The sequence below is a fragment of the Podarcis gaigeae genome (genome assembly GCF_964106915.1).
Source record: "Podarcis gaigeae genome assembly, chromosome: 15".
NCBI lineage: Eukaryota > Metazoa > Chordata > Lepidosauria > Squamata > Lacertidae > Podarcis > Podarcis gaigeae.
The window spans coordinates 28,312,613-28,330,746 of record NC_139692.1 but is presented as its reverse complement, the minus strand read 5'-3'; the positions used below and the strand labels follow the sequence as shown (position 1 = coordinate 28,330,746).

At 46.0% G+C, this 18,134-nt stretch overlaps 1 protein-coding gene and 1 long non-coding RNA gene across 3 annotated transcripts in view; both read left to right on the top strand.

Moving 5' to 3' along the window:
• Nucleotides 1-18,134, top strand: part of LOC310832755 — a 119,956-nt gene that overhangs the window by 92,928 nt on the left and 8,894 nt on the right. The window lies entirely within an intron of this gene.
• Nucleotides 1-18,134, top strand: part of BARX2 (BARX homeobox 2) — a 40,900-nt gene that overhangs the window by 18,136 nt on the left and 4,630 nt on the right. For both annotated transcript variants that reach the window (XM_083714829.1, XM_083714830.1), the window contains exon 2: nucleotides 13,166-13,463. In XM_083714829.1, the coding sequence (XP_083570955.1) occupies nucleotides 13,166-13,463 (298 nt within the window). The remainder of the gene's footprint in view (nucleotides 1-13,165; nucleotides 13,464-18,134) is intronic.

Sequence of the window (18,134 nt, the reverse complement as noted above, 5' to 3'; positions counted from 1 at the left end):
AGTCTGACTCCTTAATCACTGCACCACAGTGGGTGGAACTGCCTCTCCTCTATTGCAACAAATACCTTGGTGATGATTTACCTACCCCACTTCTATCATATCTTTTGGATCAAGGGTGCCTTGCCTGCTTGGCAGTTCATAAGATATAATCATTAGGATTCTCAGTCAGCAGAAGACTTATTACAGTGTGATTCTGTGCATGCCTACTTACACTGAGCTCACAGGGAATGACTCTGAGCCATGTTGAAGGCTGTAGGCCTGTATCAGTTATTCAGCTGCCATCATGGCATACTCTCCAACATTTCTCCAATGAAAGTAGGGACTTCTTGTTCCATTATAATTATAATTATTTATACTTGCCCATATAACTGGCTTGCCCCAGCCACTCTGGGTGGCTTCCAGCATATATAAAACCATAATAAAATATTAAACATTTTTTAAAATTCCCCATACAGGGCTGCCTTCTGATGTCGTCTAAAGGTTGTATAGTTATCTCCTTGGCTTGGAGGGGTCACATAACTCCATACCCTCCAACATTTCTCCTAAGGAACAGCGGGACGTTCTGGGATCAAATCAGAAACCGGGACGGTTTCTGTAAATCTGGGACAGTTCCTGGAAAATAGGGATGCTTGGAGGAGCTGTCATAGCCATGCCGACTCAAAAGTAAGTGCCATTGGATTCAATTATTAATTCAGTTCAGCTAAGGCTAAGATAGACTTCTAAACAGGTGGCAATAGATAAGGACCCAGCGGACCTCAGGTGAGAAAGCATAGGAGAGCACTGGGGTTATTACAGTTAAAGCCTGGCGTCAGGTCGAGGGCCACTTAGTTCCTGGAAATGATGACTCTTGGAGCAAGGCCCATGAGATGTCTTGACTGCCAGCGCCTGGGATGCTCACCTCACCTGGACGTAGAGTTTTAAAGGCCAACACCAATGCCTGCCAACAAGATTTTAGCTGGCAAGCGGCGTAAGTACAGTGGTACCTCAGGTTACACACGCTTCAGGTTACATACGCTTCAGGTTACAGACTCCGCTAACCCAGAAATAGTACCTTGGGTTAAGAACTTTGCTTCAGGATGAGAACAGAAATCGTGCTCCGGTGGTGCGGCGTCAGCAGGAGGCCCCATTAGCTAAAGTGGTGCTTCGGGTTAAGAACAGTTTCAGGTTAAGAACGGACCTCCGGAACGAATTAAGTACTTAACCCAAGGTACCACTGTACAGATATTTAAAGCATTGCTCGAACCACTGTGCTCCACTACCCCTGACCTGATTGGGCCTGATCTCCACCCTTATCTCTGGATATACAAACTCAATAAATAAATAAACTAGGGAGGTATGCATGGGAAGTGTCCAGCCAAACCTGAAATGAAAGCAGAGCACTGACGGGAAGGAGGAATATATTTCCTGGAATAACACCTTCTCTAGGGCTTGCTGGCCGGCATTTCTGAATCTTCCTCCAGTCAGAAAGGGATTCGAGGCAGCTGCCTCTGCGACTGAGTCACGTCGTGCCCTAGATCTCTTGAGGACTTTATATTATTTTAGCAGGTGGAAGAGCCAGAAATTGTCAGCTATGCACTGGGCCATTCTGAAACCAGTCTGGTGCCGGACTGGGGAGATCCAAACACCCAAAGCCCGCCCCTGTTAACCCAGAACACCCTCCCTAGCCAGGATTCTTATTTATTTATTATAAGTTTCTATTATTCGGTTTATAGTCCTCTTCATGCCAGGATAGGCTTCTAAGTGGGTTACAGTCATAAAAAACGAATGGCGCAAAGAATAAAATATAAACATCCACGGAAAAAAGGTGAGGTTCCAACAAAGGAAGAATGGCTTTTGAAAATGATGCTGAACTGGCAAGATAAACAGCAAATATTAGAGACCAAAATGACAAAAAGATTCTTTGAGGACTGGAGGCATTTTATTGAATATTTTTTCCATGGATGTAGCAAGATGAAAACACCAGCAAGACTTGAAATATGAGCCACTGCATTAATTATCAAGATAAATGGGTTTAAATGGATGTATTGAATAGAGAAATATGCAGCATTCAAAGGTAAATATGGAAACCATGGAAGGGGAGGATGGGAAGTCGATAAAATAATTTATGGTCTATGTTAAAATTTGTAAAGTTTTTATTGTGAAAATCAATAAATAAGATTATTACACACACACAATTAAAATGCTGTAGTAACAAAACAGCCCTGTTAAGGCAGTAATTAAAACAATAGACTTGGGTCAAGAGATCATGGGAATGTCTTCAAAAGCTAGGTAGGGCAAGGGATCTTCTCAAGGGCCGATTCCCTCCTGGGCAACCTTCCTAGGGCCATATGCCAGCAGTGTGTGGGTCCAGAGGCAAAAGTGGGAAGAGCAACACATGCAAATTTTACCTTTGTATAGCAAGCTAGGTTCTAAACTCACTCACACCCCCTTCCCGACCCTCCATTCTATGAAACAAGAGTCGCAATCAGAGTTCAAGGACGTATCCTGTCTCGGCAAAACTGGTTTGGGTGTGAAGCTAAACCAGCAAGGGGGTATGGTCTGGGGAGAGTACTGGGGGCCAAATTTAGGGGCTTAGAGGGCCATATTGCCATACTGGCCTGAGGCTCCCGCACCCCTGCCTTAAGCTACAGATGAATCAAGCTAAAAGTCAACTGGTTAATCAAGCCAAAAATTATTGACTCTAATTTAAGTCCCACTGCGAGAGGAGTGGTAGGATAAGTGCCGAAGCGAGAGGCAAACAGTTTGGCAGGAGGTCAAGCTCTCCAACTTGTGGCTTAATTAGGAGCAGGGTGTGTGCCCCTTTGATGCCATCCCCGGGTCCCTGTCCCGTCAGCCTTGGCAAGCTCAGCAGTTAGCAATGCTTTTTATTTTATGGTGGTGGTGTGTGTACCGTTCCCTCCTCATTACCCAGCCGTGAGAGATTTGACTGAGCTAATTGACAAAAACAAAGGTTTGGCCGGCCGGCCAAAATTCCATCATGTGTCATTATGCATCCTTCTAAATTGCATTGTTTGTGCAGCTGTTCTGCAAAACGGGCCACTGGGTTTATTTTTGTCCCCCAGAGCTGGGTGCGGAGGGAAGAGAAGGGCCTTCTTCCTATTGTGGCAGGTCTGAGATCAAAGAATTAAAATAACGCAGCTCGGAACATTCAAGGGTGCTTCGAGGCGGAGAATCACTTTGCATTGGGCTGTGGAGATATCGCCAGCAAGTCATGGACAACAAGATATTTTTACTTAGTGGGTTTGCCCCGGAAAGGGTGAATCTGAATTAAATAGGGGTGGGAATACTAGCTGACATTTAGATGGCAACCTTGCAGTGAGTAGGGTAGCATTTTTAGGCTCCTGAACTTCCTAAGTGAACTAATTTAATATCTGACTTTTCGAGGCTTTTAACTGTGGCTCTCATGGATGAGCTGGTTAATGTCCCAACAAAACCGGAAATCTCCGCAGAGTTTCCTTACTATGCTTGGAAAGCTTGTGTCTGAATGCTTTCTAATTCTATATTCCTAAAAAAAAAAAAAAGGTTTTAAATCAAACGTAAGAGAAATGAACACAACTGGGGGAAAGTGTTATTTACTATGAATTCTCTTAATGCTCCCATCTTCACTATACAGCTAAAGCAGTATAATAGTATTGCAGAGTTGGAAGGGTCTGTGAGGGTCTTCAAGTCCAGCTCCCTGCAAAGCAGGAATCTTTTGCCCCACGTAGGGCTCAAACCCATGACTCTGAGAGTAAGAGTCTCATGCTCTACCAAAAGAGCCATCCCAGGACTGGGCCATGGCTTCACCAAAGAATCCTGGGAACCCTAGTTTGTCAAAGGTGCTGAGAGTTGTCGGAAGACCTCCTTATTCCAACTTCCAGAGTTACAATGTCCAGAGTTCCCTGGGAGGAGGGATTGGATAGTAAACTGCTTTCCTGCTTATGTTCTTTTAAGATGTGGCAGCTAGACTGGTGACTGGGGGTGGCCGCCGAGACCACATAACACCAGTCTTGAAATATCTACATTGGCTCCCAGTATGTTTCCAAGCACAATTCAAAGTGTTGGTGCTGACCTTTAAAGCCCTAAACGGCCTCAGCCCAGTATACCTGAAGGAGCGTCTCCACCCCCATCGTTCTACCCGGACACTGAGGTCCAGCGCTGAGGGCCTTCTGGCAGTTTCCTCACTGCGAGAAGCCAAGTTACAGGGAACCAGGCAGAGGGCCTTCTCGGTGGTGGCACCCGCCCTGTGGAACACCCACCAGATGTCAAAGAGAACAACAACTACCAGACTTTTAGAAGACATCTGAAGGCAGCCCTGTTTAGGGAAGCTTTTAATGTTTAACAGACCACTGTATTTTAATATTTTGTTGGAAGCCACCCAGAGTGGCTGGGGAATCCCAGCCAGATGGGCGTGGTATAAATAATAAATTATTATTATTAATCTTTAAATTGGACCTGGACTGGGCAGTCCTTCAAGCAGAGAACTGTCCTCTGTAAAGGAGGACACATGGCCACTATATTTAACAGTTCGTTTTTAGTTCTCCCCTCATACCCCATTTTCTTTCTTTTATAGTGCTTCGGGAAGGTACCTCAGTGGTAGAACATCTGCTTTGCATACAGAAGGTCCCAGGTTCAATCCCTGACATTTTTGTATGCAGTTGTTGTTTAATATAAACTATTTTGCAAAGCATTTCCCTAATGCAATGCGTTTTGCTTGTTGTTGTCACTAAAACAGGGATTGTGAAGCCTTGTCCCAGTCTGTGCAATTTTGCACACCCTGGTTTTCTGGAGAACTGCATTGCAAAATTCAGAGAAGTTTGAATGTCGAAGGATGGTTGTTTCAGTCCACTTTTTTATTATTTAAGTGTGAATTGAGCAGTTTTGCCTTCAGCTGTGAAATGAATCAGTCTTCTCCCCCCTTTCTCCATCCGCGCTTGCTTCCTGCGTGGCACTTCACTTCTCTGAGAAAGTGTATCTCCTTGTAGGACAAATGCATTTCCTGAACGTCGGCGATCTCAGAGGGACAGCAGTTCTTGGTTTGCAAACAATTAATTTCACTCTCCATCCTTCTGTGTCACTCATCAAATGGTTTTTACACGTTGGAAGCAGGAAAAAGGCAGTGGCATTTGCAGCGAACGTTTTCTTGGCACCGGCCACAAGGGTGGGCTTGTGAAACCTGAAGCGCCTTTTGTGTAAGCTCTGAGTCAGCCGCCCGGAATTCATGTTTGCTTATGGATGTTGCGATAATTAACAGAGCAGGAAGCCAACGACTGATTGATTGATTTATATTTAGGTGTGCGTTCACACAAACACACAGCGTTAATAAAGTGCCTCTTGGAATGCAGAGATGGGTTGGAGAGTCTGATCTCACACATGTTTACTTGGAAATTCATTAAGTGTGCATAGAATTTGAACTCGTAGCCGGTTCCTCCTTTTTCCTGGATAGTTTGTGGAGTTGCTGCCGAGAACATCTGCTGTTGTGCAGAAGGTAGCAGATTCAATGCCCTGCATCTCTGCATAGGGCTGTTAGACTCTTACCCCACACCCTGGAGCGCTGCTGCCAGTCTGAGTAGAGAGTACTGGGCTAGATGGGAGGATGGTGTGATTGTGTGATAACGAGGCTTCCTGGGTTCCTATTTAACATCTCAAAATTGAATCCAGATACCAACCTGCCTGCCTTTGCTGTTGATGGTTCCAGTTTGCTTGTCACCAAAGCTGGTAAGGGTCTAATGGTGGAGGCACATTAAGTCAGTTGAGCATTGCAACAAGGATGCAGTCCTGGGGGGCTGCACTGAGTCTTTGGATCTGTGCAGGATGAGCCCCTGACCAGGGCTGATGCACGAACCCTACATGCTGTGGGCGGAGTTTGGATGGGGACTTGTTAAACCGGGGTTATAAATTGCTTTTGCATAAAGGATTATGGGCAGGTCTCCAGGGTTGCCTTTATTAAACCCTTTTGCATTTCCAAAGCTTGCAGGTCGTCACATATTTTTGGAGCTAATTAGTTACTGTCAGGGCATTTATCTTGAAGTTGTAAACAGCAGTGCAGAGAAGTGTCATCATCGTAAAGTGTTAATTATCCCCCTGATTAGTTTTTACTAAAACTTCCCAGAGCCTTCAGGCATGGGAGCTTTGAATTCAGTCAAATTTATTAATTACGGTGATTATGTCTGAATTATACTGCCGCGTTGAGAGGTGGCTAATAAGAGAGGGCTCCGATACAACTCATCGCAGAAGAACCAAACAGAGGGAGAAAGTTTTAGATTAATGAGAATCATGGAATTTGAAGAACAGTGAACATAGAGGGCAATTTTATTTCACCCTTTAGCCAAAAAGGCTCTTCAAGCTGCTTACAAAAGACTTGCAACCCAAAAAGACATGCAGGGCAAAAGGAAGGTGGAAAAGGAAGAAAAAGCAAGCTCAATCTCAGTCTGTACTACTCATTTTGGCACTTACTGAAAACATCTTTGTTTAGACAAGTCTACCCAGACATTTAGAAAGTTGATGAAAGTTTTAATCTGTTTTTTATTATTTTTGGTCTATTGTTATTTTAATTTTTCAAAGGCTTTACATTATGATTGTTAATTTTTCTTAGTGATAGCTTTATTGTTTTATCTTTTTTTGTAAACAGCTTTCAGGTTCATTTGGGGTTTTTTTAATGGTTAAGCAGCTTATAAATTTTGTGAAGTAAATAAAATTAATAAGTTCTTAGTTACAGTTCTTACGATGCAGTTAGGAGGAGGAGGAGCTCCTCACTGATGTCAGTGGAGGTTTTCTGTCGATGAAGACAGAAGAGACAGCATTCTTCACACTGAACAGATCTAAGAGCAGATCCTGGTGACAATTTGTAGGCCAAAAGGACAGGGCAACTCTTGCCATGCAATTCTTCCCTTGGATAGCTGACTTAGAAGCCACAGTGACCAGAAGTTCAGTTCCATATCTAAAAGCTGAAAATGCACCCTGGAGGGGGAAAAATGTACTCAGAACTGGCTCCTCCCACCCTTAATTGTTAGCACTTGATCAATTATTCTGATTTTTTTTTAAGGGGCTCTATAATTGTCAAGTGAAATTATGATAATTCGGACAGCTTAACTGAGCAATTTAAAGTCGTGCCGTCAGCAGGCTGGAAGCACAAAGGAGTGATCCAAAATAGTTTCTGCCCTCTCCTCTGATTTGTAGTTTCTCTTCCAAGGATGGTTGCAAAGGCATCTTCTGGGGCAAGCCTGGGCCCCATGTGTTCAGCTTGTCCACAGGCTCAGTGTGTCACAAACGGACGGTTGAAGGAGCTGAGTATGTTTAACCTGGAAAAGAGGGGACTGAGAGGGCTGTCATGTGGAGAAGGGAGCAAGCTTGTTTTCACCTGCTCTGGAGGGTAGAACGAATGCCTTCAAGTTACAAGAAAGGAGATTGTGACTGAACATTCAGAAAAACTTTCGGACATTTCGAGCCCTTTGACAGTGAAACGGACTCCCTCAGGAGGTGGTGGACTCTCCTTCTTTGGAGGTTTTAAAGCAGAGGTTGGATGGCCATCTGCCATGGATGCTTTCGCTGAGATAGGAAAAAAGGACTGGGCCAAAAGATTCCTGCAATGCACGGGGTTGGACTAGATGACCCTCGTGTCCCTTCCAACTGTAAGATTCTATGATTTTATCCCTTTCTTGAGTGTTTTCCCCTGGCTGGTATATGTCTGCTTGAGCTGTGGATGGAGATGGCTGTGCGCGGATGTGCGTGTGCAGAAACTAGGCTACTGTACCAAGGTAATCGATGCATTTGTTGCCCTGCCCACTTTCGCCTGTGGCCCTGCCCACCACTGCCATGTGGCCCCCATAACATTACCCTGAAGGCTATGTGGCCCTGCACAAGCTTCCCTATCCTTAATCAAAATGTATTTTCTCCCCACAAACCCTTTCCTTTATCAGTTCCTTCCTTGGACTAGTTGGGGGCCCAGGAATGCGCATGCGCCAAAGGTGGCAGCAGCAGGATGTGTTCTGAATGGTCAGTGGCAGTCAGTTCCGCAGGCCTTTGCTCTCCAGCACTGCCGTAGGCCAAGCCAGAAGCAGACGGAGCTCTCTTCAGTTCCCCCCACTGTTTTGACGCTCCGCAGCCGGCAGATTTACAGTCCTCCTGTCTCAAGTTCATTCATTTTCTCCTCTTATTTACCTTTCTGCACCACACGGTGTTTTCAGCAAAGATCACATTTCTGCCTCCGAGCATAGCCTTGCATGCCAAGAAGGAGCTGATCCATAAATCTTTCCTTCCTTCCCCCTTTTATTCCATTAAGAGATTTAGCTGAGGTTTCGGAGGGAGGTGTGGTGTTTTTTTTGTCTCTTTGTTTTTGCCTGGGAGGAAAAAGTGCCCTGCCATTGCGGGTGTTCAGACAGCGCAATTAATTAAAGCTTCATTTTCCTGCTCGTCTCTGTCTCCCCATTACAACATCTGCCGTGTGGATCCATGTCGCGGGGATCGGGCAGGCGTGGAGAAAAAGGGATTCCTTTGAGGCATTGGATCTTAATTGAAACTTTTGAAATGGGATCTTGTTTGAAGGCCACGTATAGATAATTGTGTCACGTCCAGCGGGCTTGAGGAGTTCAGTCAGAGCTTCCCAACAGATGTTTTTGGCTGACTTTAGCCTGGTGTGATGGGAAGCATGCGGGGTTTGGGAGCTTTCCAAAAGACGTGAAAGTCTTTTTTTACCATTTCTGCCTAGAAAATGAGAGTCTCTCTCTGAAATTCTGGATTGGGCCATCTTCAAAGGGACTCAATGGGCTTTGCATGGCTTCCCACCCACCTCATTTTGGTGGGTTAGGGCTATCACAAGGATACCGTAGAGCAGGGGTAGGCAAACTAAGGTCCAGGGGCCGGATGCGGCCCAACTGCCTTCTCAATCTGACCCACGGATGGTCCGGGAATCAGCACATATTTACATGAGTAGAATGTGTCCTTTTATTTAAAATGCATCTCTGGTTATTTGTGGGGCATGGGAATTCGTTTATTTATCTATTTTCAAAATATAGTTCAGCCCACGGCTGAAAAAGATTGCTGACCCCTGCTTTGGAGTCTGAAAAGGTTCAGCAAAGGGCAGTCAAAATGATCACAGGGTCTTTTAGTTTAGAAAAGAAGTGTGCATATGCAATAGAAGTATATAATATTATGCATGCCATGGATAGATAGATGTTTTTCTCATTCGCTCATCATCCTAGGACACCAGGGTCATCAATGAAACTGAGTGTCGGAAGATTCAGGACAGGCTTTTTCTCTTATTTTGTGAGAATTCTTTTAAATTAATGTAGGGTCAAAGATACAGATGTGAAATAACATAAACAAAACCACAAAATGCAGGAGCAGTGCAGAGATTGTTCATGCAAATTAGTAGATTTCAGGTGCTATAGGATGTGAGTTTTCATCTGTTTTTAGTTTATTGTTATTTTAACTTTTGGAAAGTCTTAAATTACTGGTAATTCACCTCACTGATAATTTTATTGTTCTCTTTTTTCTTTTTTGTAAACCACTTTGAGGGTTTTCTTTTCTTTTTTTTAACCAATAAGCGGTGTATAATTTTATACATAAATAAATAACATATTAAAAAAGAAAAGCACATTGCGATTTGGCATGGGGAGAGTTTTGCATGTCTGGGTTTGACGTGTAAGAAATAAAGTACCGCCAAACAGTGGAAAAGTTTTGCCTCTTCTTTGCCTTTAGAAACACAGAATTTGCAAGTTATTTTCCCTGCCCTAGCCAGAGTCCGCTTAGTTTTGTATCGCTAAAAAATGTCCAGGTCTTGTCTTGTCTTCCATTTCTGAGCTTTAGAGATCCTTGCTGCATCCAGGTAAGGAATTATTTAGATCATAAAGATGTCTGGACAGGCTTTTTCACACAGGAGATCCTTTTTTCTTCTTCCATGAGGCCCATACTTAAACAATTGGAGTCATTGCCACAACTTGTAGCAATGGCCACCATCTTGAATGGCTTTAAAAGGGGATTAGAGAAATTCATGGAAGGCCATCAATGGTTACTAGCCATGTTGGCTATGTATTGCTTCCTCTGTCGGACACAGTATGCCTCTGAAATATCAGTTGTTGGGGAGCACAAGAGAGGAGAGTGTTGTTCTGCTTGTGGGCTTCCCAAAGGCTTCCCACGGAAACAAGATGCTGGGCTAAACTGGGCCCCACCATCTTAAAGCTCATGACTGGCCCAGGATCACACGGTGCACTTCAGGGCTAGGGTTTAAATCATGTCCCAGCCCAGTGCTCCAACCACCAACAGCATTAAATAAACGATTTGCAAGTTTAAATCTCACCCAGCCATGGACTCACTAGGCAGCCTTTGGCAAGACATTCTCTCCCCCCTGAAGTGTAGCACAAGCCTACCTTAAAGGGTTGTTGTTGCTGCTGCCACTGCTGAGAACGCCATATCTGGGACACATAGGGAAAGTGCTTTCAGAGTCAATGGGGCTCCCTTCCAAGTAACTGTTCTTAGAGATTGGGGTGTCAGTAAATGAAATGGAGATGGAGATGTAAAGTGACTTGTGAAAGGTCATGGAGTGAGTCAGAACTCAGAATAGAACTTGTGTCATTTGAGTTTGCGGCCAACCTCTTATCCGCTGGTCTCTGCTGATTGTTTAGTTTTTGAGTTTTGTCTTCGTTTTTAAGATTGTTTTTAATGTGGGAAGCTTGTGTGAGCTTGCAGCATTCAGGGGTGGAACGCTTTCATTTTCTATTTATCCGTTCAAACTGCTTACAATAATAGGAAGCTGTCCTGTTCTGAGTCAGACCAGTTGTCCACCAAGTGGACCTCCAAGGTTAGGGTCTGGAGATGCCAGGACTTGAACCTGCAAAGCTTATGCTCACTGTGTGCAGCCACAACCCTTTCCCTAAACAAAGCTGAGCCAGAACTGAGCCAGGAGCTTGCAGCCCTCCTCTCTACCAGCTGAGCCATCAGCTCAAAGCAATTCACAATATTCTTTTTTTAAAAATATAATTTTAAAAATCGCAGTATAAATGTGTCCAAATAAAAACTGCAAATTAAACCACAATCACAGCCAAATGCCTGTCTGGCTTGCACTACATCAGTGTGGTGTAGTGGTTAGAGTGTCAGATTAGGACCTGAGAGACCCGGGTTCAAATTCCCTACTTGGCCATGAAGTTCACTGGGTGACCTTGGGCCAGTTGCCACCTCTCAGCCTAACCTACCTCACAGGGTTGTTGTAGGGATTAAGTGAGGAGTGTGAGAACTATGTATTCTGCCTTGAGCTCCTTGGAGAAAAAGGTGGGATAGAAATGCAATGGAATAAATAAAATAAAAACAGAAAGTCTTTGCAACACCTTTGAAAAGCTAACATGGAAGTAGCTTTCTTAGCCTCTTTTGAATAGGATGATCAGTTTAAGCACAGCTTTTTTAAAAAAAAGGAAATGCCTGGTCCCAAAATAAGACAAATGAAGGGACATAACATTTGCATATGCTGGTCTATATGTAGTGATGTGAATTCAGAAATAATTATTAGAATTTAAATAGCAATGCAGTATGTCTCACCATAGAGGAAAGAGGGCAAAGTGGCAAAGTGTCTGAATTAACACACAAGCAAACTAAGCAGGAGACTCCAGCACAGAAATGTTGTCCTAGCCTTGGAGCTTGGGAATGTGGGTCTTTTTAAAAGATTCAATACACATTTAGGAACATAACCAGAATTGGTGCAGATATATTGCTATTTCTTTCCGATTTCTGTTCATGGGTGCAGCCGGGATTTCAAGAGCAGTGGAAGGAGACTTGTCCTGGGTCTCCATTGCTGTTGAACCGCAGCCATTGCTGACTGAAGTGGGATGTTCTCAGGCTGGTCAGGAGGACGTGGCCAGCTGGCCCTTTACCTTGACACGATCTCCCACCAGTTTCAGAAGCAGCACAGGAGCACATCAGGAGCAGATGTCTGTCTCCTCCTTCCCACAAAGAAGGGTGGAGGAGCGACAGCCACTTCAGTCTTGGCTCGAGAGACTTGGCATAATGCGTCCAATTTTCACGCGTTCTGGTGGTGGCGCTTTTTATAGAACTTATTTTCGGGGACATTTGAGCAAAGCAAGGAGCTCACACATCCATGAGTAAACACAGTGGTGAGGGCTAGAGATGTTTGTGCAAAGCTGAGACAGAAACTGAGCTTTTGAGCCTTGGGCTCTGTTTGCGGCTGTCAAAAGCTGGCCTGGTTGACAGGCCAAATAGTCTCAAGGCTGTCCATGCCAATATGGCAGCAAGTCCCGCTGAGCATAGAGTTATTTTCAACCAAACAGGCATAGGGCAATGTGCTGGGCCCGGGGGTAACCCATGAAATGTGGTCCAGAATTCAAGGTTCCGCTAGGAGTCAGTCCAACAGGGCCAAGGCAGGACACAAGGCAGGAAACCAGGCAAGGGCAGGTACAGGATCTCAGGCATACAACAATGTTGCTTCCGCAACCTGGGTTGCCTTTTATCTTTGTCAGGGAATGGCCGGTCCTGATCCCCTGGCGACTCACCTCCCTGTTTCGCCCAAAGGCGAGCACTCCTCCTGCGAGTACTCAGGTCTCTCCTTCTCTCAGACCTTAGTCTCTGCAGCTCGGGAGACGTCGGTGGGTTACTAGACCCAGGGGCTGCCCCAGCCTCCCCTGACCCAACCGGTAGTGGAGCAGCTGTAAGCGATGGCCTAGCTGAACAAGGTAATCCCCGCATCTGGAGCCAGGGCAGGCTCAGGCCCCTGACTCGGCCCAGCTAGTGTTTGTTGCAGGGGAACCTGTGCAGGCTGGGACTCTTCAGGATCAGGCCCCAGACTTGGTTCAGGTGATGCCTGAGGCAAAGGATCTGGTGCAGACTAAGACTCCTCTCAGTTCCGAGTCTGAGCCCGAGTCCCAGGCCATCACAGGCAATCAGCAGTGGCGTGTAGTCAGCCAGTGGACATGGGAGACTAGGCTAGTCCCCTAAATGTTCCTCATAAATTATAGCATTGCAGTATTACAGCCTGGTGCCTCCATCCTGAAACCCGTGAAGCTTCTGCCTGGCTTAGGGTGGGAGGCACAAAGCTCATGCATGCAACTTCAGGATGTCCCCTCTTCCTGCCCAATCACCCTTGCTCTGATTGGGCGGCTTTGAACCACGATGATTCAACCTCTCCTGCAAAGGCCCTAACCTGTGGTGTAACCCCTCTCCTTCTCTGATGCTTGTTCCCCAGGCTCCCCTTCTCTGAGGGCCTATCCTCTCATCTCTGTCATCACCAGGCAGCCCTCGGCCGTCTCCCACTTCATCCCTGCCACCGGCACTTCCCGCGTCCTCTCACCACACCCAACGCCGGGGAGCACCTGCTCAGAGACCCAGGCCAGCGAGACCCACGGGAGCAGCGAGTCGGAGGCGGAGCAGTCGACGCCCCGCTTGAAGAAGCCTCGCCGCAGCCGCACCATCTTCACGGAGCTGCAGCTTATGGGGCTGGAGAAGAAGTTCCAGAAGCAGAAGTACCTCTCCACTCCAGACAGGTTGGTCGAGGGGGCTTTGAACCCAGAACTGTTTCTTATTGTGCTGTAATATTCTGATTTCCAGAAGCTAACACTAAAATACTGCATCCAACAGTGGATTGTCTCCATTACTCAGAGGAGACCTGTTGAAATTAATGAACGTGGATGAGACACATAAAAGCATTCACACATCTGGGAAGCCTGACCACTTGAAAATCTTAAATATTCGCCCATATTTATTTAGCAACGAGCAAGTTAAATGGAAAGGAAGTGCCCTTTTGTCCTGCTGATAATTTGTAAAACCTAAAAAAAAAAAAAAAACTTCTACACTGGCCATCTGAAAACAAAACACATTCTGTTCTTAATCTGCCTAACTTGTATGGAAGGTGTCACTCCTTTCAATTACATCTTCCTATTTACACATGAATAAACAAGAACCCATTTGCTGCTGCACAAACCGGAGAGAGAATATTAATAATAATAATAATATAATAATTTATTATTTATACCCCACCCATCTGGCTGACTTTCCCCAGCCACTCTGGGCAGCTCCCAATCAAGTGTTAAAAAACAATACAGCATTAAATATTAAAAACTTCCCTAAACAGGGCTGCCTTCAGATGTCTTTTAAAGATAAGATAGCTGCTTATTTCCTTGACATCTGATGGGAGGGCCTTCCACAGGGCGGGCGCCACTACCGAGAAGGCCCTCTGCCTGGTTCCCTGTAGCCTCACTTCTCGCAATGAGGGAACCGCCAGAAGGCCCTCAGCGCTGGATCTCAGTGTCCGGGCTGAACGATGGGGGTGGAGACGCTCCTTCAGGTATACAGGACCGAGGCCGTTTAGGGCTTTAAATTTCAGCACCAACTCTTTGAATTGTGCTCGGAAACGTACTGGGACCAACAGGCAGATCCTTGCCATTTCGAATTCTTGCAAATATCCGCACTTCAAACCTCCACACTTTAGCCTCGCCGCATCATTTGCAGAAGCAAACTCTGCGAGCTTCCGTTTCTGGACAAACGTGTTTCTTGAGCTGGGGTTGGCGGCCGGTTCCTCCTCCCAGCCTCACCAGGATGCTGGCTTGTGATGTTCCTCTCAGCTGTTCAGGAGCTGAGAGCACAGCCATGGTGCCTGGGCACGTGGAGATGAGCTTGCTCCCAGTGGAGTGCTTGGTCACATGCTCAGGTCAGATTTCAAAGCACCCTTGCCTTAAATAAAAAAAGAAGAAGATAAAATCAAAGGAGACATGAGTAGATTGTATCAGTGGAAAATGCATACCAGGGCTGTGGGAATGCTTCAAACGCACACATGCCATCATGAATTGATGTGCAGTGATACTTAATGAAGAAGAGAGAAAAGGCTTCTTCCTTCCTTCCTGGTACCCCTTTGAAAGGCTGATCCCTATGTTTCCACTGAAAGAGAAGGGATGCTGGTTCAATGAGTAGGGAAAGGAAATGTTGCTTATTTTTATAGGCCAGTAGGGAAAAGTCTAAGATGGGAGCCTCTGCACCAATTCATCACATTATTCAAGATTTGGGGTAAAAAAGACTTTAATTACCGTACTTTTCTGTGTATAAGACTTGTTTTTTTCTTCTTTTAAAATTATGTTAAGAAAAGGGGGGGGTCATCTTATACATGGGCCAATTTCCCCATATTTTCTTAATTTGGAGTCCCCAAAAAATAGGGGGCGTCTTAAACACAGGGGCATCTTATACACGGAAAAATATGGCAAAAGTATTCAATGATTGCATTGCTGATCAGAAATGCTAGGCAAAAATTCTGGTTGCATTTGCACACGTTAGATCTGAGCAATGTGGGGAGCTTAAAAGCTCTTCAAATGCCAGGTCCATTTAAGAACATAAGAAGAGCCTTCTGGATCAGGCCAATGGCCCATCTTGTCCAGCATCCTGTTCTCACACTGGCCAACCAGATGCCTCTGGGAAACCAGCAAGAAGAACATGAGCACAAGAGCACTCTAGCCTCCTGTGTTTTCAGAAGCATGGCTGCCTCTAGCTGTAGAGGTAGCCATCATGGCTAGTAGCCATTGATAGCCCCCTCCTCCACTTGGGGCTTCCCTGTGTTGAAAGTGCTTTTAAGCTCTCCACCTCGGTTGGAGGACAAGGCCCGCCCAGTGCGTCCACTCTAGGACACCCTTGCGAATTACTTAGTTCTGGCACCCCCTGCTGTCAGGTTCCTTGGCTTCTGTCCTACCAGTCCCCCATGTGCTAGCGTTAGAAACTGAGATATAAAAGCTAGGAGCTAAATGGCACCTTAAACCTAAGTTATAGGCACAACGACGGAATGTATAGGTGCACTTTTTTATAACAGGAATACAAAGCTGAAATGAATGAACTGCAGCTAAAATATTATGTTCATTTGCCACATGACTCTAGTCCTTCCCCTGCCCACTCCTCTGATATTATTAAGTCTTCTCCAGTCTTCAGAGAGTAGCTGGAAGTGGGGAGGCAGAAAAAGGTCCTCCTTTCCTTCCACTCTGCAGTTTTAATCTGAAATCTTAGGCGCAGTACTGTGCCCAGAACTCAGAAACTGCTTGTGCAAATGAAATCCCCTGTCGCAAAATGCGCCTAGAACAATGGGAGGTTTTGGATACTTCCATGGGCATCAGCCACCGCTACCTGTAGATCCACTGCCATCCTGCATGGGCCAAGGGCTCTTGCCCACAGTGCTCAGCACCAAGAGCTCCTTCGTCCCTCTCGTAAGGGGTCCTGATTCCATTCAAGGGTTTGGGTGGCTAGTGTGGTGCCAGCTCAGAATCTCACATGACTGGTTGGGCAACACCATCAATCACACACACGACTCTCTTGGCACTAATAAGCTTTGGCATCCTACATGACTGAGCATGATGAGCCAGCGCAGCTCTGGCAACTCCTGCCCCTTCCCTCCCTCCCTCTTGTTTGTTGCTTTGGTTTCCTAGGCAGTGCCTGTTGTTTCTAAACAGGCGCAGCAACCAGTTTGCAAAGGGTTACAGGTAATCTCGCCGCGATGAGGCCCCCGCTGCCAACCAGGTGCCTTTCCCGTGTGAAGATTGAGATTCAGTGATGGCAAAACCTCCGCCAGGCTCCCAGCATCGCCTCCCAAAGATGCAGCAGACGTTGCTATATTTTCCTTTCCTGGTTGAAAATTCAAGACGCCCTTCCCTTGACGCTTCAAAAAATGGCCACGCATGCATGTTTTTTTCTCAAGAGTCTCTCCTCCTCCTTGAAAACTGGTGGATGGCCTGGCTGATTGCTCCTTCTGGAGGAGGAATAAGGAAGGGTGCCATCTTGAGCATCACCTTGGGTGGCAACAGGTCTTGGGGCAACCCCAATGCATCCCGCTTGATGCTAGATGTTTTCATGGCCTACTTGTGGAACTAGAATCATAGAACGGTAGAGTTGGAAGAGGAACGCCAACAGTTCTTTAGTCCAACCCTGTGCAATGCTGGAATTATTACTAGTGGTTAGGTAAAGGTAAAGGGACCCCTGACCATTAGGTCCAGTCATGGCCGACTCTGGGGTTGCGGCGCTCATCTCACTTTATTGGCCGAGGGAGCCGGCGTACAGCTTCCGGCTCATGTGGCCAGCATGACTAAGAGCAGCGCACGGAAACACCGTTTACCTTCCCACCGGAGCAGTACCTATTTATCTACTTGCACTTTTCTTATGTGTTGCCAAAAAAGAGAAGTCGTCATTCGGCATCCGAACAGGGGACAAAAGGAGTCACAGATTAGCATGAAACTTGCAAAAAGGTTAATGTATATATCTTAATGCCGGTTCAGATGTCACTGCTCTCATGGAAATGGAGATGCAATGCACCTCAACACTGTCGGGAAGACCATATGGCAAGGTGAGCAGTGTTCCTGCTCGGGTGGCCGTCCAACTTCATGACTCCTTGCACTCCCTCCTTAGGGCTCTTTATTTTTAAACTGGGCTTTGGCCAGAAAGCCCTTCAAACATAGGGCCACCCACTATGAAGGGGAGCACGTGGTCACCCTATTCCTCACACCAGTGTGCCCAGCAGCACACTGCTCAGGAGTCTTGCCAACGGCTTTGCCCTTGCTCCCTTTGATGTGGGTCTTAAAGAAAGCCCAAAGAGAACCGTTGAATGACGAGGCTCGCTAATGGCAACAGAGGGCAGATGGGTCTGATAAGCAGCAGCCTTAATGGGTTCTGCCCTGCCGATAATAACACTCGGTGTTGCTATAGCAAAGCCGAGTGTTCAAAACACTTCATAGAGAGTTGATCTCAGTGATGATTACAACAGCCCTGTAATGCAGGTTAGCATTAGAATGAGTCCGTGGTGCTGATTGTAGATGGAGAGTCAAAGCGAGTGGTTTTTCCTGTGTCTAGGGCAGCTGTCTACCAGCTCCATCTGGTATGCAGGCTGAGACCCTGCCTACCTGAGGACTGTCTCGCAAGAATGGTGCATGCTCTGGTTATCTGCTGCTTGGACTACTGCAATGCGCTCCACGTGGGGCTACCATTGAAGGTGACCCAGTTACTACAACTAATCCAGAATGCAGCAGATAGACTGGGAGTGGCCGCTGAGATCACATAACACCAGTCTTGAAAAACCTACATTGGCTCCCAGTATTTTTCCGAGCACAATTTAAAGTGTTGATGCTAACCTTTAAAACTCTAAATGGCCTCAGCCCAGTATACCTGAAGGAGCGTCTCTACCCTCATCGTTCTGC